At 35.3% G+C, this 24,671-nt stretch overlaps 1 protein-coding gene and 1 long non-coding RNA gene across 2 annotated transcripts; both read left to right on the forward strand.

Annotated features, from left to right (window-relative positions):
* Window positions 1-12,825: 12,825 nt before the first annotated feature.
* On the forward strand, window positions 12,826-14,966 carry LOC110921614 (cysteine-rich receptor-like protein kinase 10). Its single transcript, XM_022165963.2, has 4 exons — window positions 12,826-13,081; window positions 13,757-14,205; window positions 14,292-14,442; window positions 14,522-14,966. Exons 1-4 carry the CDS (start codon window positions 12,896-12,898, stop codon window positions 14,894-14,896), a joined length of 1,161 nt encoding a protein of 386 aa, XP_022021655.1. The 5' UTR covers window positions 12,826-12,895; the 3' UTR covers window positions 14,897-14,966.
* Window positions 14,967-18,324: 3,358 nt separating this feature from the next.
* On the forward strand, window positions 18,325-18,871 carry LOC118488948. The gene is made up of 2 exons (XR_004885392.1): window positions 18,325-18,605; window positions 18,684-18,871. It is a non-coding gene; the product is annotated as an uncharacterized LOC118488948 (long non-coding RNA).
* The last annotated feature ends 5,800 nt before the right edge of the window (window positions 18,872-24,671 follow it).

Raw genomic sequence — 24,671 nt, forward strand, 5'->3', positions numbered from 1 at the left:
AAGCCCATCCATTACATTCATACATTGTTGACTTTTAAAAGTCAACGATCTAACTTACATGTATACCTTCAAATTGTTATTCTTAATATGGTAGACCATAGTAATAACATCGTGTGCATTTCATACTCATGTGGTGACGCACATACCGAACAGTCACCTAGTTATATCCACATATAATCACATAGTAAATCCTACATATGCGAATTCTTCATGATCCTACAAATTGACCAACACATTCTAAATTAACCCATTTACATAACTCCACCTTCTTTACTCGCTGGTGAGTTCACATGCTTAATATTTAGTACATGATTATTTACTAGTTATGATCAAACACCTAATCCCACATACGATGTGCATCACACCCTCAACGCGTGTAGTACAACTTTCTAATGCAAGTATCTTACCGTATCATCTTATCACATTATTTTCCCACTTGTAATCCGTACAAAATACATTCTTTTTGCAAACCTATTAGCTATTACATCATTATCACATTCTACATATAATTATCCATTGCTAGCATACAAATTTCACTTATCATTTTTGTCACACCCCGACCACGTAAAACAACAAATCGTGGCGGAAACGTCAGGGAGTGTTGTAATAGAATCATTGTTTCACAACCATGGATTAAATAATTTCGTTTTATTGAATTATTGAACTCATTGTTTTATTACAAATCAGATAAATACAAATATTATCTTTCAAGTTTTAAAGTCGCTAAGGCACGAGTCCATCCTATGTATAGCATGCATCAACAATCATCACATAACAGCACCTGAAACATGTGTAAAAATAGGTACGTCAGCATAAAAATGCCCGTGAGATACATAGGTTTTATTATAATAGGATTCATGACTTATAAGTTTTAGAAAATATTTAATCAAAAATATTCATGATCCTTAAAATATTTTCTTTTATAAATCATACTAAAATTTATAAGAAATCAGATAATAAAACAGAATAATACATAAATAAATAATTAAGTAAAATGAGTTTGTAAAACAATATTTTGATAAAAAGGTTTGTAATATATATATATATATATATATATATACACACACACTTTGGTTTTAAGATAGTTGAATAAATAATATATTAAAATATATTTCAGTTCCAAAATCGTTAAACAAATAGTATATTAAATATACTTTAGTCGTAAAAATAATAATTTTCAGTAGTATATCAAAAGTATACTTTGGTTTTATTAATAACATATTAAACTATGCTTTGGTTTTATAAATAACATATTAAACTATGTTTTGGTTTTATAAATAACATATTAAACTATGTTTTGCTTTTATAAATAACATATTAAACTATGTTTTGCTTTTATAAATAACATATCAAGCTATGTTTTATTAATTAAGAAAATATATGTTGGTTTTGTACATCATCACATATGAGAGCATATCAAACTATACTTTTGGGAGTATAAGTAAATGTACAATAAAAATGTGATTTAAGAATTCATTCAGACCTGAGTGCATCAAAATACACCTTTGAGACTATAGAAATACCACAAAGGCAATCCCTATTTGGATAAAATATCGGTTTCTGACATTCCATGACAACAGGAATGGTGTGTCAAATCCTATAGCGCTATATCATACTACCAACTGGTCTGGTGAACATAAAATAAGTACTATCCAACAATTTATTTTATAATCTTTGAAAATTAGAGTTTAAACCATAAATAATCATTCAGTTTATCAAAAGATAAGTACTAATATGTATAATCAATTATACTTTTGAAAACAAGAACATAACAAATAGGTACACATGCTTCACCCCAAAACATTTGAAAACAGTAAAAGAGGGGACTATGTACACACTTGAGATTGCTTAGATGTCTTGAATAACAACCAAGCAAAGCTAGAGGGATCACGGAATACAAACGGCACCTAATATAGGTAACTAAGTAAATAAACCGGACCTAAATCGAAGATCGGATAGAATGAGGTTTTGTAAACCAAATGAGTGTGGGAACTCATATGATATGGGTTAACAAAGCCTACATACTAAAACGAAACCTAACCTAAGTGCTTACGACCCATTTCGACCCGTTTAGGTAGCTTACGCTACTTTAACGCGTTGTTCATGTAAAACGTGTTCGAAACGCCTAACTAGTCCTATGACAAGTATTATATGCCTAAACATGTTTAATTATGTTGCATAATCAGTTAAATGACAAAAAATTTTGGGTTACATATGCTTAAATATCAATTATACATAAAAAGGGCATTTTGGTCATCTTCCTAAGGCATATAAACTACCTATCATACAACTAACTAAACGAAGTGCCCATAAGGTATAACCTCGGAAGGTTATTCCCTATGCAACTATGGTCACCTAATGTGCTTGGTCGGATCCTAATGATCGACCAAACGGGTCGGGTTCGAAAGTCTAAGCGGTTGTTTAGACCGCTTACCTTACGACCCTATATAAGCACTAAACCTAAACTGACGAGTTAAACATGTTAAAACACGTTTAACAAGGTTTGAAAACAAGTTAGATATGAAAACAAACGGTTTTGATATCCAATAATAGTTTGGTTGAAAAATACGCATGAATACGCATTTTGGCCAAAACTACGACTCGTCACTACGCCTAATCAACGTGGTAATCAGTAGCTATAGTCACACGGGACTATAACCATCGTGATTACGCTCACGTTGCGAAGTTCAAACGAATTTCGTGTTGACCATAAACTGGTCAATGCAGAAAGTCAAACGCTGTTTGACTTTCCCGCTTAAAAAAACGCATAAAAGAACGAAAGAAGCTTACAAAGAGTCCAAGCTAGGAAGATATGATCTATAAATTCTCAGGTATGAAGAATTTGAGCTTCAACTTAGAGCAAATTAGATCATGTGTGAGGAAAGAATGAAAATGAGGTGGGTATATATAGGATTCGGTCCACCGTTAAGATCGTTTATCGAGAACCGTGCTTTAATCATGGCCTTACACTTGTGCCCAAGGTTTTAGAATACCATGGGAACATGTAAGACCATCAAATACCAGCCCATAGGGTGCAAAATCATGGGTTAAAACCATCAAAATCTCAAAAATGGACCAAGTTCAATGTATCTGCCAGAAATTTCAAAAATGGTCCTTGCACTTGTAAAACTTGATTTTTTGCACTTTTAAGCCCCGTTAACCGCATTTCAAGGCTCTAAAATAAAGTTAATGTATAGGGAACTTGAAATGTGCTCAAAAATATCTCGGATGTCGGTTCGTTTGGTCGTACGGTTGCGTTGTTCGGTTAATTACGACGGAAATCGTAACGAACGCAAAAACGATCCAAATTACGCGACGAATGGAATTTGATCATGCCAATCACTAAAATAAAATATTTTAATGATTACATAAATTTTTGGATGTCCGGGTATATTCAAAACGTAAGATATGCGCGAAAATGCAAACTTATGCACTTTTGACGCTTTTAGTCTCTATTGATCAAATAAGTTTATTTTAGCATACCGAACCCCTCAAAACCTGTTTCTAAGCTATGTAAAGGATATTTAGGGTATGTTTAACTTATGATCAAGTTACGGAATGTTCGTTACAGCACAAATCGGCATACTTTCACAGTTTGTCGAAATTAGTCCTTGTAAGCGAATAAACTTGATTTCGACACACCAGACCATCCAAAACTTATTTCTAAGTTTTGTAAAGGTTATTTAAGGTATGTTAAGTCTATGTCACTGTTCCGGAGTGTCTGTTGCATTAAACTGATTATATTTACGCATCAGATCGCGTATAATCTTCCAGAAAGCGATTTAAAGCTCGAAATCGAACAAGAATTGATATGTGCAAACGATACACACATTTATACAAATTCCAAGTATGAAATACAATATTTCATTGGTTTGGTATTCGTATGATGGTTGAAGTGACACAGGTGTCACAGTCTCCCCTACTTTAGGAAATTTCGTCCCGAAATTTAATTTTAGTGGAAACTTGTGAAGACAACTGTGATGGTTTCGCTTTCGAATGAATCCCTCGAACCCTAAGTAAAACTCTGGGCCATGTTTGGATTCTTAGCGAAATTGTCAACCATCAAAGTGAAGTCCTTGTAGTAACAAAACATGGAGTTTCGAACTACGGACAAAAGAATGTTTCTTATGAAGACTATCATAGGAAACTTGTGTATGCTCGAAATCAGAGTCGGAGAGTGTAAGATAAAATGACATTGGTCAAGGTCCAGGACTTCTAGTAACTTAAATAACGCTACGTTCGCAATGTAATAAGGAACACTTATATATAGGAAGTACTAGCGGCGTATCCACCATGCCCCTTTTTACATTGTTCCCGTATCGTTATTCTTGTCACTATAGGTCTTAACACATGATCAAAGTTGCTGTGGTTTCTGCGCACTGAATTCCATAATTATGTATGCATCCAGAATTACGTAATTCCTTGCACAGTCCGCACAGTTCACTTCGTAATGCGTAGGGGAAAAATCAATTGAATAAACATGAAGCGGTTTGACTACACCACCAAAGGACCTTTTTAACTAGATCAACGAACGATCTTTTTAACTAGATCAACACATGATCTTCTTAACTAGACTGTCGTACGATCTCCTTAAATAGACCACTTAAAGGATCTTTTCAGTTATATCATCACATGATATTCCTAACCAGATTTTTAGATCAATCTGTTTAATTAGACCACTCAAGGGGTCCAATTACAGAATAGTACTTCATAATCCAAGGGACTTAACTACAACGTAGAAGTCCATTAAGGATTTAAGATAGTACCTTTGGATATCCTATTATGAATCCCTCATACGAGATATGGAAGATTCTATGAGGATTTGGATAACGAAAATTCAGATTACACAAAAACACAAGACATAAAAGGAATCACATAAGCACATATAATCACATAATTGTTTAACTTGATCATTAATTTGTTATCTTTGGACACGGGTATTTAAAGCATATCAGGAATCCAATCCGTGGATTTCATTCGGCACTTTAAACATCTTCAAGAATCTAACTATGGAGATGATCTTAATAGGAATTTAGCTTTGTCCTTATTGAATTGTAATATACGTATTAAGGCATACGAATAATTCAATTAAGGGCTCCGACTTGAGCGATATTTATCCACAAGGATCTAATTATGAGGATAGAAAGATCTGGATTTTGGAATTTGTGTAACGAGAGGTGTTTCGAAACCTTGCACTAAACGTGCTTAAGTCGATACACAAGGTAGAAAGTTCATGAGGTTGAGGTACTAGATATGCCAAGGCGACATATGAAGCAGAATTTGGAGGTTGAGCGGCGGCAAGATTTGCAACAGCTTTGCTTTTGACAGCAAAGCGGCACATGTTAACCAAATGTCCCCATCGTCCACAGTGGGTACATTTGAAACAGGGTATTTAATTCGGATGATGACGGTTGCATTGATTGCACCAAGGAGCAGTTCCCTTGTGCGGCTTCATCACTGAGGTGAGTCATGGTGATAGCTAAATCAACGGTCCTCTGGAGTACGACGCCTATTTGTTGGGCAATTGAAGCACCTAGTTCAGATACTTGAGTGTTGTTGCGATGAAGAGGCATCATGAAGAAATTGAAAGACATGGGAGGAAACAAGGGAAATGAAAACAGAATGACAATGCATAAAAATTGTGATCATTTGTTTGTTACCTAAGGCAAACAAATGAGATGGTGATTAATCAAAGTAAGTAGGTCATATTAATGTATCGCGAAGACATGCTTTAGCCTATAAGTGGACACTCACCCTAAGAGTTCCCAGGTAAGAGTGACTGGTCCGATTATGTGGATTTGTACGAACACTCTAGCCTTAGACAGAAAGCTCAGAGTACAGGCATCCACCCTTCCAGATTGCACGTGTTCACATTATAAGACCCAAACTTTGACGAGATTTTGAAAACTTAGAAGGTTCAAAACCTAGTAATCAATCATCCTAGAACAGATGATTGGTTTTCAAAGCGGATTCGAAATTTGTGTTCTTATTGTGGTTGTCACCTAAGGATAAGTGACGGTATTGTTTTAAAACTAAACACAAGATAACTTGTGTGACAACTCGTATTTCGAACCTACTTTGTGTAACGTTACGTGTTTATGTGAGCTATACTATTTAATTGAATGTATGATATGTTATATGAATGTATATGTGTTTACACGAACCGATCGCACAATGCACGCAAGCCCGTTTGGGCCGAACACCGTGCCATGACTTGCACACCTCTGTCACTCGGCCCACATACTTCGAAACTCGGAACCAAGGGCAAGGGCGGCCCAATGTTGGGTTCGGCCCATCCTCTAGTCGATTAACATATGAGATGTGGTAAACATCTCACACTTTATCAAAACACCCTAACACATACACAAACCCTAGAACACACACACATTCTCTCTCTCTCAACCGGAACCAAGGCAACCGAACACCCTCCACCATCGAAGATCTCCTTGTTCGGATTATTCTCTTTTCTTAACCGGTTAGTGTTTGATTATTCGTAGACGATGATTTGATTGTATATGATTATGTGTCAGAATTCATGGGTAGGGATGTTTACATGATAATCGGATGTCTTGCAATATGTTGTTCGGATTCTTGTTAAGTTGATTTTAAACCGAATGCTTGTTAAATCGGCTATATGTCTATGCTAATCGGATGATATGTCATTGTGTCGGGTATTAGAATTGGTTGGCTTTGAGATTGCTAAGTTATAAGAGTTGTTTAGATATTGTTATGTTTTGATCATGTTAGGGTTAATGAGATTTGATGTTAAAAATGTTTGGTTGATTCGTTTGGATTATAGCAAAACTGTTAATTGATTTGATTTGAAACTGCCAAATCTGTTTACAACTTATTACGGAAATCATGGACTACAAATCAGGAAGTCAGTTACACACCTTGTCTCGACAAGAGATTGCGAGTCGAAAACTCATTGTCTCGACTCGAGACCAACACCGGCACATAACAACACGACTCGAGACCACGGTTGCGGGTCCGGTTGCGACTCGAGACCGTGTAGTCTCGACTAGAACGTGACAACTCGAGACCACCCTGTTGCGACTCGAGACTGAGAAACCAGGACAACCCGAGACCGCCTAGTCTCGACTCGAGAGCTTAGTCTCGACTCGAGACCATTTACACGTACACTTTGTCATTGGGCCTGCACACTGTTACGAGTCCATCTGATTGGGCCGCATAATTGGACTTTGTTTTTGTGAAGCTGCTGTTGAACTGCTATGCTATTACGTGAATGCGATGGTCAATACTTGTACACAACTTGCTACGATACGTGTAGAACATACGTGAAATACTTGTATACAAACCTGACTTGTATGATAAACATGCTAGGACGTGGTTGATCACATTGTAGCTTAACTGAACCTTTTCGTGTATCATACCGAGCAATCCCAGGTGAGTTCATTGCATTTCTCTAGCATGCGTCCCGGTGGTTTGGGACAACTGGTAAACATTTGGAAAGGGAAACTCTGGGTAAACAATTAAATCGGGTCTTGGTTATTGTACATGGGATCGATCATTACCAGTGCTCGGTTAGGAGCATTAGGCTTGTTAAGGGGCACACTCCCCGGATACATATGGGCACACTCCCTAGGGTATCTAGCATGAGCAACATCGTATCGCAACGTTGAATCGCATTAACATATATCTGGTAACAAAACACGTTAACAAAACTTTGAACTCACCAGCGTAGTCTGACACACTTGTCTGCATGCTGCAGGTCGTTAAGGTTAGAGACATGGACTTGCTATCTGGGAGTGCTGGAGTGGTCATGGATCGTGGCTTTTGATTAAACAGTTGACTTGGTGGTTTGAACTTTAAACAATTGAATATTATTTCACTTATGCTTCCGCTAAACATATCTTTTGGATTTAACGTTGGTATTAGACTTGCTTGGTAATTAATAACATGTTTTATTAATTATTTACCATTGGTTCAATGTGATTGGTGGCTCGAACTCTGATGCGTAACACGCCTCGCGGGATTTCCGCAGGTGGAATTTTGGGGGTGTTACAACTTGTGTTAGGGTCCTAGGAAGGTTATAGTCTAGGTCAAAGCATTACTAATAACCTAATTCCCTATAACCATTGGCTCTGATACCAACTTTTCTGTCACCCCCCGACCATGTAAAACAACAAATCGCAGGGGAAACGTCGGGGAGTGTTGTAACGGAATCATTGTTTCACAACCATGGATTAAATAATTTCGTTTTATTGAATTATTGAACTCATTGTTTTATTACAAATCAGATAAATACAAATATTATCTTTCAAGTTTTAAAGTCGCTAAGGCAAAAGTCCATCCTATGTATAGCATGCATCAACAATCATCACATAACAGCACCTGAAACATGTGTAAAAATAGGTACGTCAGCATAAAAATGCCTGTGAGATACATAGGTTTTATTATAATAGGATTCATGACTTATATATAAGTTTTAGAAAATATTTAATCAAAAATAGTCATGATCCTTAAAATATTTTCTTTTATAAATCATACTAAAATTTAAAAGAAATCAGATAATAAAACAGAATAATACATAAATAAATAATTAAGTAAAATGAGTTTGTAAAACAATATTTTGATAAAAAGGTTTGTAATATATGTATAAAAATATACTTTAGTTTTAAGAAAGTCGAATAAATAATATATTAATATTATTTCAGTTCCAAAATCGTTAAACAAATAGTATATTAAATATACTTTAGTCGTCAAAATAATAATTTTCAGTAGTATATCAAAAGTATACTTTGGTTTTATTAATAACATATTAAACTATGCTTTGGTTTTATAAATAACATATTAAACTATGTTTTCGTTTTATAAATAACATATTAAACTATGTTTTGCTTTTATAAATAACATATTAAACTATTTTTTGGTTTTATAAATAACATATCAAACTATGTTTTATTAATTAACAAAATATATGTTGGTTTTGTACATTATCATATATGAGAGCATATCAAACTATACTTTTGGGAGTATAACTAAATGTATAATAAAAATGTGATTTAAGAATTCATTCAGACCTGGGTGCATCAAAATACACCTTTGAGACTATAGAAATACCACAAAGGCAATCCCTATTTGGATAAAATATCGGTTTCTGACATTCCATGACAACAGGAATGGGTGTCAAATCCTATAGCGTTATATCATACTACCAACCGGTCTGGTGAACATAAAATAAGAAGTATCTAACAATTTATTTTATAATCTATGAAAAATTAGAGTTTAAACCATAAATAATCATTCAGTTTATCTAAAGATAAGTACTAATATGTATAATCAATTATACTTTTGAAAACAAGAACATAACAAATAGGTACACATGCTTCACCCCAAAACATTTGAAAACAGTAAAAGAGGGGACTATGTACTCACTTGAGATTGCTTAGATGTCTTGAATAACCACCAAGCAAAGCTAGAGGGATCACGGAAAACAAACGGCACCTAATATAGGTAACTAAGTAAATAAACCGGACCTAAATCGGAAGATCGGATAGAATGAGGTTTCGTAAACCAAATGAGTGTGGGAACTCATATGATATGGGTTAACAAAGCCTACATACTAAAACGAAACCTAACCTAAGTGCTTACGACCCATTTCGACCCGTTTAGGTAGCTTACGCTACTTAAACGCGTCGTTCACGTAAAACGCGTTCGGAACGCCTAACTAGTCCTATGACAAGTATTATATGCCTAAACATGTTTAATTATGTTGCATAATCAGTTAAATGACAAAAATTTTGGGTTACATATGCTTAAATATCAATTATGCATAAAAAGGGCATTTTGGTCATTTTCCTAAGGCATATAAACTACCTATCATACAACTAACTAAAGGAAGTGACCATAAGGTATAACCTCGGAAGGTTATTCCCTATGCAACTATGGTCACCTAATGTGATTGGTCAGATCCTAATGATCGACCAAACGGGTCGGGTTCGAAAGTCTAAGCGGTTGTTTAGACCGCTTACCTTACGACCCTATATAAGCACTAAACCTAAAATGACGAATTAAACATGTTAAAACATGTTTAACAAGGTTTGAAAACAAGTTAGATATCAAAACAAACAGTTTTGATACCCAATAATAGTTTGGTTGCAAAATACGCATGAATACGCATTTTGGCCGAAACTACGACTCGTCACTACGCCTAATCAACGTGGTAATCAGTAGGTATAGTCACACGGGACTATAACCATCGTGATTACGCTCACGTTGCAAAGTTCAAACGAACTTCATGTTGACCATAAACTGGTCAATGCAGAAAGTCAAACACTGTTTGACTTTCCCGCTTAAAAAAACGCATAAAAGAATGAAAGAATCTTACAAAGGGTCCAAGCTAGGAAGATATGATCTATAAATTCTCAGGTATGAAGCATTTGAGCTTCAACTTAGAGAAAATTAGATCATATGTGAGGAAAGAATGAAAATGAGGTGGGTATATATAGGATTCGGTCCACCGTTAAGATCGTTTATCGAGAACCGTGCTTTAATCATGGCCTTACACTTGGGCCCAAGGTTTTAGAATACCATGGGAACATGTAAAACCATCAAATACCAGCCCATAGGGTGCAAAACCATGGGTTAAAACCATCAAAATCTCAAAAATGGACCAAGTTCAATGTATCTGCCAGAAATTTCAAAAATGGTCCCTGCACTTGTAAAACTTGATTTTTTTGCACTTTTAAGCCCTGTTAACCCCATTTCAAGGCTCTAAAATAAATTTAATGTATAGGGAACTTGAAATGTGCTCAAAAATGTCTCGGATGTCGGTTCGTTTGGTTGTACGGTTGCGTTGTTCGGTTAATTACGACGGAAATCGTAACGAACGCAAAAACGATCCAAATTGCGCGACGAATGGAATTTTATCATGCCAATCACTAAAATAAAATATTTTAATGATTACATAAATTTTTGGATGTCCGGGTATATTCAGAACGTAAGATATGCGCGAAAATGCAAACTTATGCACTTTTGACGCTTTTAGTCTCTATTGATCAAATAAGTTTATTTTAGCATACTGAACCCCTCAAAGCCTATTTCTAAGCTATGTAAAGGATATTTAGGGTATGTTTAACTTATGATCAAGTTCCGGAATGTTCGTTACAGTACGAATCGGCATACTTTCGCAGTTTGTCAAAATTAGTCCCCGTAAGCGAATAAACTTGATTTCGACACACCAAACCATCCAAAACTTATTTCTAAGTTATGTAAAGGTTATTTAAGGTATGTTAAGCCTATGTCACTGTTCCGGAGTGTTTGTTGCATTAAACTGATTATATTTACGCATCAGATCGCGTATAATATTCCAAAAAGCGATTTAAAGCTCGAAATCGAACAAGAATTGATATGTGCAAACGATACACATATTTATATAAATTACAAGTATGAAATACAATATTTCATTGGTTTGGTATTCGTATGATGGTTGAAGTGACACAGGTGTCACAATTTTCACCTAAGCATTTTATCGAACACTTGGCGCGCGTACTAATTGTTAAACATAATGTACAAGTAACCTTCAAACTTTTCTTCCTAGTTCTTGTTTTCAATCATCCAAAATACAAATAACAATTCAATTTCATACCATGTTCAATATAATTAACAAGTTGGTCACATACAACATAGCATATCAAGAATCAAACAAAGGTTGGACATGGGTGACATACCCATGTCGCCATTTCCATCATCCATGGTGGGTTTCACCTCCAAATACCTAATTGAACAAAATCATGCATAACACATGTTCCGTATGACGATTCTAGCACATAATAACGCTTAATTTCATACTAAATCGTGGATTGATCGAAAACCCACTTCTTACAAAATCACCAAATCAGAATTTACAACTTACCAAGTGGTTTATAGAGCTGAGTGATCGAGAATCCTTGTTCATGCAGTAGATTTGGGCTGAAAACTCCTTTGAATTTGATGGTTTCTTGAGGGTTAGGGTTTTCACCCCTCTTTCCTTCTCCTGATCGAAGTCACGCACACACACACCTTCTGCGTGTGTGATATTTTGTTTTAATAATTTAAGTTTCCATTTTGGCACCCTAAGTCCCTCAAGTTTAACATACCATCACAATTGCCACAAACTTCATTCTTTTACTTATTTATTATACAATTAACTAGGCTTAATAACTTAGTTATTGTACTTCAGCTAATTACACAAGGTAACATACTAACGAATTTAATAATTTGAGTTTTGGGGTGTTACACGAACGAACATGAACAAGAAATTTCATTCGATTAGTTAAATGAACGAACATGAACAGAGGTCTCGTTCGTTCAACTGTGTTCGTGAACATTCGGTAAATTGTTCGTGAACATTTCATTTGCGTTCGTTTATGTTCGTATATTTGTGTTTTAATTAAAGATTCTTGTACTTTCATATATTTTATCTAGACTTTTTTTTATATTATTAAACTTTTATTTATTTTATTACCCTAACAATCATTTCACATTGTTTTCCTTTCTCATTATTTACATCGACCAATACGATCGACCTTTGTTCCACGATAAGGGATTCAAGTTCCGGTGTTACTCTCTGGGCTATCCACCTTTATCCTTCGTCGTGTTCGCCAAATTTATTTGTGTTCGTGAACACGGTCATTTCATTAATGAACGGACACGAACATAAAAACTCGTTCGGTAAATGTTCATGAACACTTTTATTTCCTTAACGCGTGTTCGTTCGGTTTGTTTACAACCCTACTCACACCTAAAATACCACGGGCTGGCGTAAAAGTTGGATTTTAATACGGAAATATGATTACGAATATTCAACAGTTGACTTGACTTGACCTGAAGAGGAAGAAAAAAGCAACATGATTTTGGTTTTGAATGGAATTGATGGTTGTAGGGAAATGAGATGGGTGTTCTCTCCCGTTTACGTGATTGCCTGAGGTTCGGAACAAGAGCCGGTGAGGGTGAGGGTGAGGACTCTCTCTGTAACTCTTGGGATTTGTTTTTCGACCTCCATTCTCTTCAAGCTGCTACCGATTTCTTCTCCGACTCCAATCGACTCGGTCATGGTGGCTTTGGTCCTGTTTACAAGGTAGCTAATTCATTCATTCCACATTTTCACCTCCCCAAAATCCTCTTCTTTTGCTGGATCTGAAATTGGGATTTAATTACTCTGTTTCAACAGAGGCTTATTGATTGATTGGCATATCTTGCAATACTGTTCTAATTGCCGGTTAAGCTTTATGTTTTTTTACATAAATAAAAATACAGGTTACTTGTGTTCAGATTGAACAATTACTGGATCACCATTCCAATTCGTTTAAACTGAAATTACATCTTTAAATTAGGGGTGTGTTTAGTTTTGAGCCACAACTGAATGGAAACCAAATTTTTCAGTGGCTTTTGCCTCGGTTAACCAATTGACTCTCAAAAAGGAAATTACATCGAAATAGAAGGTAAACGTGCAACAAACTGCGTCTCTGAATAGCAAAACCAAGTTTTATAAAAACTACACTCAGTTTTAAGCATTTTACCACCCACTAAAAATGAATTGTTGAAGGGCTGAATCATTCACTTACCTAGCTCTTGAGCATCTCAAGCTAGGATTGTAAGGGCTGATTCTTTCACTTATCGTCATAAATCATGGTTGCATTAATAACATCATCTGTACTTGAGAACTAAACTTATGTTTGACACTTGGAACAAATTTGAAATTATGAAGCTCTATTCGGTTATTTGCTCACTCACACTTGAAATGTTGTTGAAGGGCGTATTGGGCAATGGTGAACAAGTAGCAATTAAGAAGCTTTCACTGACATCAAGGCAAGGAATACGAGAATTCACAAACGAGGTGAAATTACTACTGAAAATTCAGCACAAAAACTTGGTGACGTTGTTAGGATGCTGCGTACAAGGACCTGAGAAGATGCTGGTGTACGAGTATCTCCCGAACAAGAGCCTTGATTATATCCTTTTCGATAAGGAAAAGTCTCCATCTTTGCACTGGACACAAAGGTTTCAAATAATTGTAGGTGTTATCAGAGGTCTCCTCTACCTCCATGAAGAAGCCCCTGTAAGGATTATTCACAGAGACATCAAAGCAAGTAATATTTTGTTGGATGACAAACTAAATCCCAAAATCTCAGATTTTGGTTTGGCTAGACTTTTTCCTGGTGATGATACACATTTGAACACCTTCAGGATTTCGGGTACCCAGTAAGTAGTAACTTGCTTCTCAAATTTTGATCACCTTTTGATTATTATTAAACTTCACCTTTTTAAGTTTTTGTTTCTGATTATAGCGGATACATGGCTCCTGAATACGCAATGCACGGGTATTTATCGGTGAAAGCTGACGTGTTCAGTTTTGGAATTTTAGTCTTGGAGATTGTTAGTGGTCGAAAAGTTACCGATAGGCAGCTCGGTGCTGACAAGTCAGATCTCTTGACCTATGTAAGTTAGTCACATACATACATACATACTATTTATAACTGCAGATTTTTTTTTCTAAAGCTGATCACCATATGTACAGACATGGAGGCTCTTCCAATCAGGGAAGCAGTTGGAGTTAGTTGATGAAACCCTTGAGACATGTAACCCAAGCGAAGCATTAATGTGCATACAAATGGGGTTGTTATGTTGCCAAGCCATTGTTGCGGATAGGCCCGATATGAATTCTCTTCATCTGATGATATCAAATGACTCCTTTACCCTCCCTAAACCCGGAAAGCCTGGGCTTCAAGGCCGTGGGGGACGTTGGACCACCACCACCAATTCGTCGGCATCACTTTCTAACACTAAAGCTAGTACTACCCTTAGTTACGATGCTAAACAGTCTATTGCTAGTTCTGTAGAAGAATTTTCAAGAAATTCTATATCTTGTTCTTCGATTAACGAAGGTCGATAATGTTTATTTTTTATGTGGTGTGAAGGATGTACTTATTTTTTTTCATTTAGAGTAAACTACCATTTTGGTCCCTGAGGTTTGGTTACTTTTGGCACTTTAGTCCAAAACTCAAACATTTTGCATCTGGGTCCCTATGGTTTCAGTTTTATTGCCATTTTGGTCCAAAAATAAATCAGATTATACTTGTCTTATAAAATCCTGCAATTTTGTCATTTTTCTCAGAGGCAAATCAGGTCATATTTGTCTTATAAAATATGGTATTTATTTATAAAAAAGAAATGATCATTTTGTCCGTGCAGAAAATGACAAAATAACAGGATTTTATAAGACAAATATGACCTGATTTCATTTTTGGACCAAAATGGCAATAAAACTGAAACCACAGGGACCCAGATGCAAAAAGTTTGAGTTTTGAACTAAAGTGACAAAATTGACCAAACCACATGGACCAAAACATGGCAGTTTACTCTTTCATTTTATTTTGCTAAATATTGTATTTGATTTGTAAAGAGATTTATAGTGTGGGTTTGAACAAAAGAACCTTGAAAAATATAGATGTTATAATTTATTTGTTGATTAGTTAGTTTTTAGCCAAATTTGGAGAATAAACAGTGAAGGAACAAATACAAGTGCTTGGCTAGTACAAGTCACAAGCATTGACCACAATGGAAGAAATTGTGCGATGGAACATGGGTATCACGAGGCTTAACACATATTTCAATATTACTATTTACGAGTGAATTTTTTGTTTATATCAAGTCTTTAAATATTTTTGTATAAAGGTAAGTTATAGCAATCCAATTCTTTTTATAATTTTTTTATTAAGTCTCCCTTTTTACATCCTTACTAGTAAAATTTATCTTGCGTTCTGACGGATCAGTTGGCATCTGCTTTTTTTTACGCGACGATATTGATATCGACACTCAATATTGCAACAAAAATAGAAAACCTAAAAACTAAAATCGTAATATACCCAAAATGGTATCATATTTTAGATCGATCGAAAAATATAAGAACGAATATTAGTGATTGTTCCAACAGTACTGAAACCAGTACCATGTTCAGTTGGAAACAACATGATACCGATTGTTGAGACGGTATCAGGTTTGTTTATAACGGTATCGGTATCTAGGGGTGTGAATTTCTAATACGACACGAACCTAATACAAAATTCGCGGGTTTGGGTTTAGTCTAAACGGGTTCGGGTAGTTTCAGGTTGAATTCGTGAACCCGTTTAGCTAAACCGGTCAGGTTCGGGTCAACCCGGTCGGGTCGGCGGGTTGACCCGTTTAACCAATTTCTATTATATTATATTTTTTACAATATGTTTTATGCCATAAATTAAATTGGGTGTGCATTTTATGCTATAATTATAACTTAAAAAGGGAAATTGACATAAGATTTTCTGATTTTTAATGTTATTTTATTATATAAATTTGTGTTTTTGTAGTAGATGTTAATTTTAATATATTAATTCGCTGAAGAAGATATAAAAAAATACAAAAACTCGGGCTGAACGGGTCGGGTTCGGATCAGCCTGCGAATATTCGGGTTGGGTTCGGGTTCACAGGTATGGCACAATTTTCGGGTTCGGGTTCGGGTTCGGTTTCATCTAATATTTTCGGGTTCGGGTCGGGTTGAACTCGCCAACTCGCGAACACGACCTATTTAGCACCCCTATATGATACTGACACTCGCTACACCTTACCACACAAAAACATAATCTAGTGCAAATACAACTTCGAAGTTGTTCGCATGGTATCACTACAGTTCATCTGGGTAAAGAATAAAAAAATCAATAATATGACTGATCCAATTTTGAACAAAACTTTTATTGAAACATAAATAAAAAGAAACCCATCGGAAGAGTATACATGAATTTTTTTATAAAGCATTAAATTATGTTATTAAGTTAAAGATAAAAGGTAAACGGTGCCATTTCGTCTAACAACATGAACGTTTGTACTTCAATTACTTATACATTATTGCTCAGAACTCTGTTTAAAAAACAGACAAATATATAAATAGGCATGCTACAAAAGCATAATCGAAATTTTATAAAACACGATATCTTAAAACTTATAAAAGAAAAAATATGCTTAAACTTAATTTTAACATAAAATAATAAAAAGATTAAAGTAAAAAATAGTAAAACTATTATTGGTATGGTTTACTTGCAATGGAAAATACATACGGATCATAACAAACTTATTTATTTTTGCGAACTATATATTTAAGTATAATACAAACAAAGAAAGTATACTTATATTATCAACTAGAATTACCACCCGCCACAATGCGGCGGGGGATTCATTTGTTATATATCATGTTAGATTAACATGAAAGACAAATGTTTCTCACATGATCACGAGCCTATGTGTAAAACCGAGAAAAAAAATGACTAAGTCGATCTCTGACTCGCACGTTACGACAGACCTATCAAATGGGAAAAATAGACGCGCTGTGATGGACATGTCAAACAGGAAAAAATAGATGAAAAAACGTTTAACCCCACACACACGTCGCGGCGTGTTAACTCATAAATTTAGAACGACACGTTAAAGGAGAACTTATGAAAGATGAAAAGTATATAAGAGACTAAAGTTGAAAGTAAAAAAAGTGTTGAGATTAAATTGCAAAAGATGAAAAGCTTTAGGTTGAAAGTAAAAAAAATTAAAGGGGTTAAATTGCAAAAGATGAAAACTTTTGAATTAAAAGTGAAAAATCAAATTAATCAAAGAGGTTAAAATACCAAAGATTGAAACTTTAGACTTAAATTGTCAAAGATTGAAACTTTAGAGTTAAAAAACAAATCAATTTCAAATTATAAAAACAAAAGAGATAAATAGATTTAGTTAAATTGATATTTATTATTATTATTATTATTATTATTATTATTATTATTATTATTATTATTATTTAATAAAAGAGATAAATAAAAAACAAGGGTGAGAAATTACCAGAGAATGAGACGTGTCCAAAAAGGATTTTTGTTTATTAGTATAGAAAGATTTACGATATACATAGGCATAGTATAATGCAAGCAAAGAAAGTATATTTATATAGGCATTGAGGAGCTATATCTATAGTTATTTAAGTTTTAGAGTAAATTACAAGTTTTGTCTTTTATGTATGCACCAAATTGCAAGCGGTGTCATTTAGCGCAAAAGTTGATAAGTTATGTACTTAATGTTCCAAAATCTTGCACGTTATGTCCTTTAGGCCAAACCCAGTTAGATTTTTTGGTTAAATCTAGTCATGTGCCTTGTATATGAGAGCATTCTGATCATTTCACCTCCTTAGAAACTGTTTTGTTAAACAATATATATATATATATATATATATATATATATATATATATATATATATATATATATATATATATATGATGTATCTGTAATTTTGTATATTACATAGAACACAACACATCTCTCTCTATACCCCCATCTCTACCTCTTTTCACAACTGCCGACAATAAACACCACCCTCCACCACTCTAAACATAACCAACACCACCATTGTTCTCCATCAACCACCACCGAACCAACGTCACCAACGCCCACCACTGCCCCACCTGCTACCTCCCACCACCGCACCAGCTCTTCAGATCCAGCACCGACTCTGATCAGAATCCACACCAGACCCCGTTCTCCATGCTTGACCCCTAATTTGGTGGATTCTTCCTCAAACCTAAAAAATCCTTGCACTGGTTTCATTTTCTACTAATAATTTCCCCTAATTTGGTGGATTCTTCCCCACACTAATTAAAAACCCTTTGAAAATATAGGAAATGTGGATAATTTTGAAACATGGGAAAAGGATGAAGATGATGTTGATATGGTTTAATTTGTGAATGTTGAAATGTGAGAAACTGTGAGGAAAAAAAGGTAAAGATTTTGATGTTTTTGTTGATTTTTTTTAACAGCTTTTTGTTGATGTCTGCATAAGATCTATTTGATTTTATTATTATTATTATTATTATTATTATTATTATTATTATTATTATTGTTATTATTGTTATTGAAAATGTGTGTTTGTGAACTGTATGTATGTGAAACATTGCGTCTGTGTTTATAATTGAAGAATATGTAGTGTGGTGGCAGTGCTAGCAGGTGGTGTATGGTGGTGCTAAGTGAGAGGGAGAGAGAGACATAGGGCTTTTGTTTTTAAAGTGTTTAAAAGAATGGTGGTGGTGGTGGTGGAAGTGGGTCGTTGGCAGGTGGTGGTGGTGGGTTCACGGTGGTGGTGGTGCTGGTGGTGGGTTGGGTTCACAGTGATGGTGGTGCTGGTGGTGGGTTGATGGTGGTAGTGGTAGAGAGAGTGTGTAGTAATAACAATAATAATAATAATAATAATAATAACAGTAATTGTTTTATCTTTTAAATAATATTAAATAAATAGACAAAAAGACTAAAATACCCTTTTGTAATTTGATTTAACCAAAAATCTAACTGGGTTTGACCTAAACATAATGTGCAAGATTTTGGAACATTAAGTACATAACTTGTCAACTTTTGCGCTAAAGGACACCACTTGAAGTTTGGTGTATACATAAAGGACAAAACTTGTAATTTACTCAAGTTTTATGTGCACATAGGTTTTGTACCTATGCATTGTGGTTTTGTACCTTTAGTGGTTTCTAAGGCCAAACCAATGTCATTCTAACTAACTGGTGTGGGCTTCATTTGTACACCGCCACCACCACTGCCGCCGCTCCCCTCCCCCCTTTTTGAGCTCTGACAGTTGTTATTTGGTGGTTATTTCAACATGTTGTAACATCTTTGACTGGTAAACCCTTTGGTTACTATTTGTTTTTGGCCGATTTTTGTTATCGGACTTTCCAACTTTGGGTTTCTGTGAGTAGATTTTCGACGATTGTTTATGTTTGTGGGTTTCATGTATGCATGTCGTCCTAACAACGTTTGGCGGCTTCCGCCGTACACCTTTGTGGTGTTCTATTGTTTTGATTGTTCTGTTTCGTGTTTGGAATTATAAGGTGAAATCTTTGTTCACCGTTTTCGGGTTACATTATTTTGACTAAGTTTGACCAGTTTGTTTACCTTCCGGGTAGCTATCTATCAAAATGAGACTTTTGTGTTCATCTGAGATCTTATTTTTAAAGCAGATTTGATAACTTTGTTTTTGTTTTGTTTGACGTATAAACTTGAGTTGGTACTCTACGAAGATAAATCGTTATTCATTTGAGAGTTATGGCTGTGATGTGGCTTCTTATTGGGCATGACATGTTTTATTGCAGCCATTTAAGGCTTCTGAGCTTGTACTATTTTTTGATTTGATATCGATTATGGCTTACAACACATGCCATTTGGTTTACATATGAAGAGTTAGCAAGAGTTTCTTGCTTTGGATTGTTGTGCATGTGAAGGGTAAATTACACTTTTCGTCCTTTATGTTTATATCGGATTGCAGTGGATACCCTTTAACTTCAATAATTACACTTACAGTCCTTTCTTTTTAAAAACCATTACACCGTAGGTCCTTTAGCACTAACATAGTTAAAATTTTCAGTTAAATATAATATGTGCCTTGCACATGAGGTTAAGTTACTAATTTTACCCATCTATTTAATTTAAAAAAAATATAATATATAACAATCCATAAACCCTCTTCTTTATCTTTTTCTCACACTCTCTCCCACCATAACCTGCTACCACGACACCAAGATCTTTCTCTTTTTCTCACACTCTCTCCCACCAAGCCTCTTCTCTCTCTCTTTTCTCTTTCTCTTCGAATCGAATAATGAGAGGGTGAACAAATCAGGTGGCCGGTGAACATGCTTGGATCGAAAAAAGAAAAAAGATGGGGTGAAGGAGATTGGAATCAAATGGGGGAGAGAGTGTGAGACTAGATCTGAAATCACTTCTCTCTCTCTTGCCAGAATCGACATCCACCAGATTTGGGGCTAGAACTTGACGAAATCCACTGGATCTGTACATGTATCTCTCTTCCAATGGTTTGGGGTTAGGGTTTAATGAGGATTTGGGGCTAAGGTTTGATGAGGATGTTGGATTTTAGAGGATCGAAAGCCTAAGCTTCTGATAATTCATCTTATCCATACGTCTAAATTTTCTTGATAAGATAAATATTGTTTTATGCAATTAATGGTAGAATTTCAATTCTGTTTTGGTTAATAGGTAGGGGTTCGCACAATTACTTTTCCATACTAATTGCTGCATCAGGCATTATGATTCTTTGATGTATTTTGGGTCTATGGTAGGATTTATGAAGTTTATATATTTTGGTGAATCAGCACATTATGTAATCAGCTTAAGAATTATCAAGTTCGTATATTTCAGTAGGTGATGGTGGCTGGTGGGTTAATATATTAGTAAAATTACTAACTTACCCTCATGTAACACCTCGAAAAATTTCGTCCAATAATGTCTTGACACGTGTCATAAGGTTCCGGTATGTGAAAACAAACTTTAGAGGGACTAAAAGTGACAAACAGTGAAAACTATGGAACGTAAGGGTCCAAAGTGTCAACAATGGATAAATAGACTCTATGATAACCCTACACAATGTTTATAACCTTAAACGGATGGTTCATGGATCATACGACGCGGAAATTGCACAAAAGTGAGGAATTACAAACTATAGGGGCCAAAAGTGTCAACATGTTGAATTTATACCTCTGAGTGAACTTTTGGCAGACCCGAAGATTTTTAATGCTAAAATATACTCACTAGAATATGTGGTAAAAATTTCATGAAGTTTCGTTAACGTATGAGAAAGTTATGGCCAAAACCGTACTTGAGGGACTAAAAGCGTCAACGTCGAATTTCATGACTTTTCGGTTGAGCGCAAAGTTATCCAAGAACATTACCATGTTGGTAAATGTCCCAAGGTTCTTAAAAACCAAGTTTGGGGGTTTACGAGTCAAAATAAGTAGCCGAAGCATCGCGTGCAAGAACAGGGACCAAAGCTGCCAAGTTTGAAACAATTTTGGGCCTGCAGACCCCAGGCGACCCGCCTGGGAATCCTTAGGCGGGCCGCGTGATCCCGCCAGCATCAGAACTTCGCGAAAATTGCAATTTGGGTCCGAATTTGAAGTGGTAAACAACTCATAGCACCTCCTTTTGCACCAATAAACTTCCTTGCATGCCTAGGACAATAGTAACCTCCCTCCAACCTCTGAATTTCCTCCATAAATCAGATTATTTCATTCATTTCTTGAGCACTTGTTGCAACAAAGAACTCTCACAACTTGCAAAAGCTCTCAAGACCTTCTGGAGCAATTCTGAACGACAAGGCTGACTCTAAGTGTTAACTAAGCTTCATTAGGACCTTTGTAAGCTTCTATATCAGTCTCTAATTCGTTCTTGCTTTGATTATTAGTAAAAGTCAAAACCGTTGTTCTTGTAGTTTGACTTTTCGATTAAACGAGTTTTACTCAGTCATTTCTCAAATTGAAACCACTGATATGTTGGTATTTATGTGGGAAACAAACCCTCAAAAGGGTATTCTCTGATTCCCACTTTATGCATGCTAATTGTCGAGTCAAAGGTGTTATTAAAAAGTCAACAGAAATGGTTTTTGCGAAAAATAGCTTAAATGGTAATGTAGATGACATGCAATCAGTTTGATCATCAAAAATAACTTATAATGATTATAAGAATGTGTTTTATCATAATAAACTCGACAATCTTTAGTATAAATACGAATCGGAACCGAAAGTCTTGTAGAACGACTTTTTCGTAGACTATCGATTCGGATCCGTGCATGCATGTTTGAGATTTGTATTAGAGCATATTTTGAACCATTTTTATTTTGGTAAAACCCTCTGGAATTTTTATTGCTTGAGTCTATACTTAGCCGATTCATTTGCATGTTTCCGATTTATGCTTAAAGTTGACTATTTTGCCCTTTTTGATATAAAACGTGATTTTTGGAAAAGTGAAAGAGTAGAAATCTTTATTTCTAATATATAAACTTGCACCGGAAATTTGAGATCAGTTAGTGGTCCAGATTTTGAGTTATGGCCGATATCGTAAAACTATATCTTAAAGTTACATAAACGGCGCATTTAGCGTATAACCTATTTCAGGCCACGTTTTGATACAAAACTTTTTACCCACTGATGTTATATATTATTTTGGGAATTTTGATGATTTTTATTTAATTTTTGGCTGATCGGATCATACGTCGCTAAGTCGATTCGGTTAATACCGGTTTTGACCGTTTAAGCCATAAAATGAGTTTTATACATCCTTTTGACCCGAAACCTTTTTCTACTGATTTTATATGTTGAATAAATTATTTTGAGCCTTCTGGAAATGTAAAAATCTCAGCTTTCTTATTAAAACCCGGAAACGGCTCTAAATCGCATTTTTAGCATTTTTAACGCATGGTAAGCGTTATACTCATTTTAAACATATAAGATTCATACCTACTGATGTATTTAGTATATTTTCATATAATAACAGTAAGTATAAGTATATGAACCCAGATTTCCAGTTTTGGCATTTTTAGCCCTTGTGAAATTACTAAAATACCCCTACGGTGCATAGTTTGATTTTAAATGATAAGTTTGGTATATGGGTCATACCCTACTGTTATAATAAGTTAAATGAAGTATATTTACTGTATAAACCAGACCCGAAACTCAGATTTCTAATATGACTCTTTTATAATCTTTTAAATGACCAAAATGCCCTTCTAAGGCATAAATTGAGTTTAAAATCATTCGGGGCATAATAGAACATAACTTACTGATATTATATCATATTTAAGGCGTATTATATCAGGGAACTTGCATGTGACTCTTTTGGCTACCCGTAACGCCCTTTTTGCGTTCGGTTCGGTTTACGTAACTAGTTTGCGTAAATTGACCGAAACGGGTCAAACGTTATCATTTTTATCTCAAAATCCAGAATGTGTTTAGTATACCCATATTATACAAGTATTCAAACTTGTCGGGTCTAAATCGCATTCTATCCGGTCTTTCGCTTAATCGTGCGCTTGTACCGTATCGTCCTTAAAATTAACCGGTCAAAGCTTAGGCTTAAATAAAAGACCCGTTAGGAATCAAATAGGTTATTATAAACCTTTGTTCCAGATTAGGAGGCCCAGTAAAAGCTACCTACACTTACCGTTTGTGATTCATACTTGCTCAGGTAAATACATTTTGACTTATTTTCCCTATACGGGCTTGGGGTACGGTATATAGTATACCGCTTGATCGAGCGCACAAATCCTGCGCCCTATGGGTGTACAGTCTTGAATAGTTTGTGCGACTCGTTTAAACAGTCTTGTCTTACTTTAGGCTTTGGGGGGTTATTGACCGTGTCCCGGATATCCTTGGCATTATCTTACGAGATGGCCACGACCAGAGCACGGGGTGTAGGCGTACACCCGACGTGTATAACTCTTTAATGTGGTGTGTCATTTAATCTTTAGCCCGGACAGCAGATCCCGGGCCACCAAAAGTACGAGTACATGTAATTCGTTCACAAGTTTATATTGCATAATTATCCCAAGTTAATAAAAATATTTATGCCTTGTGCATTTAAATCAATTTTCAATCATTTTCAAAATGAGTCAGTTGATTTGTATTTACCAGTGTAAACTAACGTATTTTTCCCAAAAGGTTAAGTGCAGGTACTAAACGAACTAGGCTGGCTGTTTCCTAAGAGCGTCCACTATAGTCTCGCAAGCTCGGACGACAAATAAACTGTTGAACAATTTATCTTATTTTTATTGATCCGCCTGTGGATCCGTTTCAACTAATTATGATGTTTATTATTACATTTTG

This window comes from Helianthus annuus, chromosome 17 (assembly GCF_002127325.2).
Source record: "Helianthus annuus cultivar XRQ/B chromosome 17, HanXRQr2.0-SUNRISE, whole genome shotgun sequence".
NCBI lineage: Eukaryota > Viridiplantae > Streptophyta > Magnoliopsida > Asterales > Asteraceae > Helianthus > Helianthus annuus.

What these genes read in the sequence shown, in the direction of transcription:
- LOC110921614 (XM_022165963.2), top strand. Translation starts at nt 12,896, where the DNA reads ATGGGTGTTCTCTCCCGTTTACGTGATTGCCTGAGGTTCGGAACAAGA. An exon ending in TTCAGGATTTCGGGTACCCA is followed by an intron (nt 14,206 to 14,291) that starts GTAAGTAGTAAC and finishes TTCTGATTATAG; the next exon opens with CGGATACATGGCTCCTGAAT. An exon ending in AGTCAGATCTCTTGACCTAT is followed by an intron (nt 14,443 to 14,521) that starts GTAAGTTAGTCA and finishes CCATATGTACAG; the next exon opens with ACATGGAGGCTCTTCCAATC.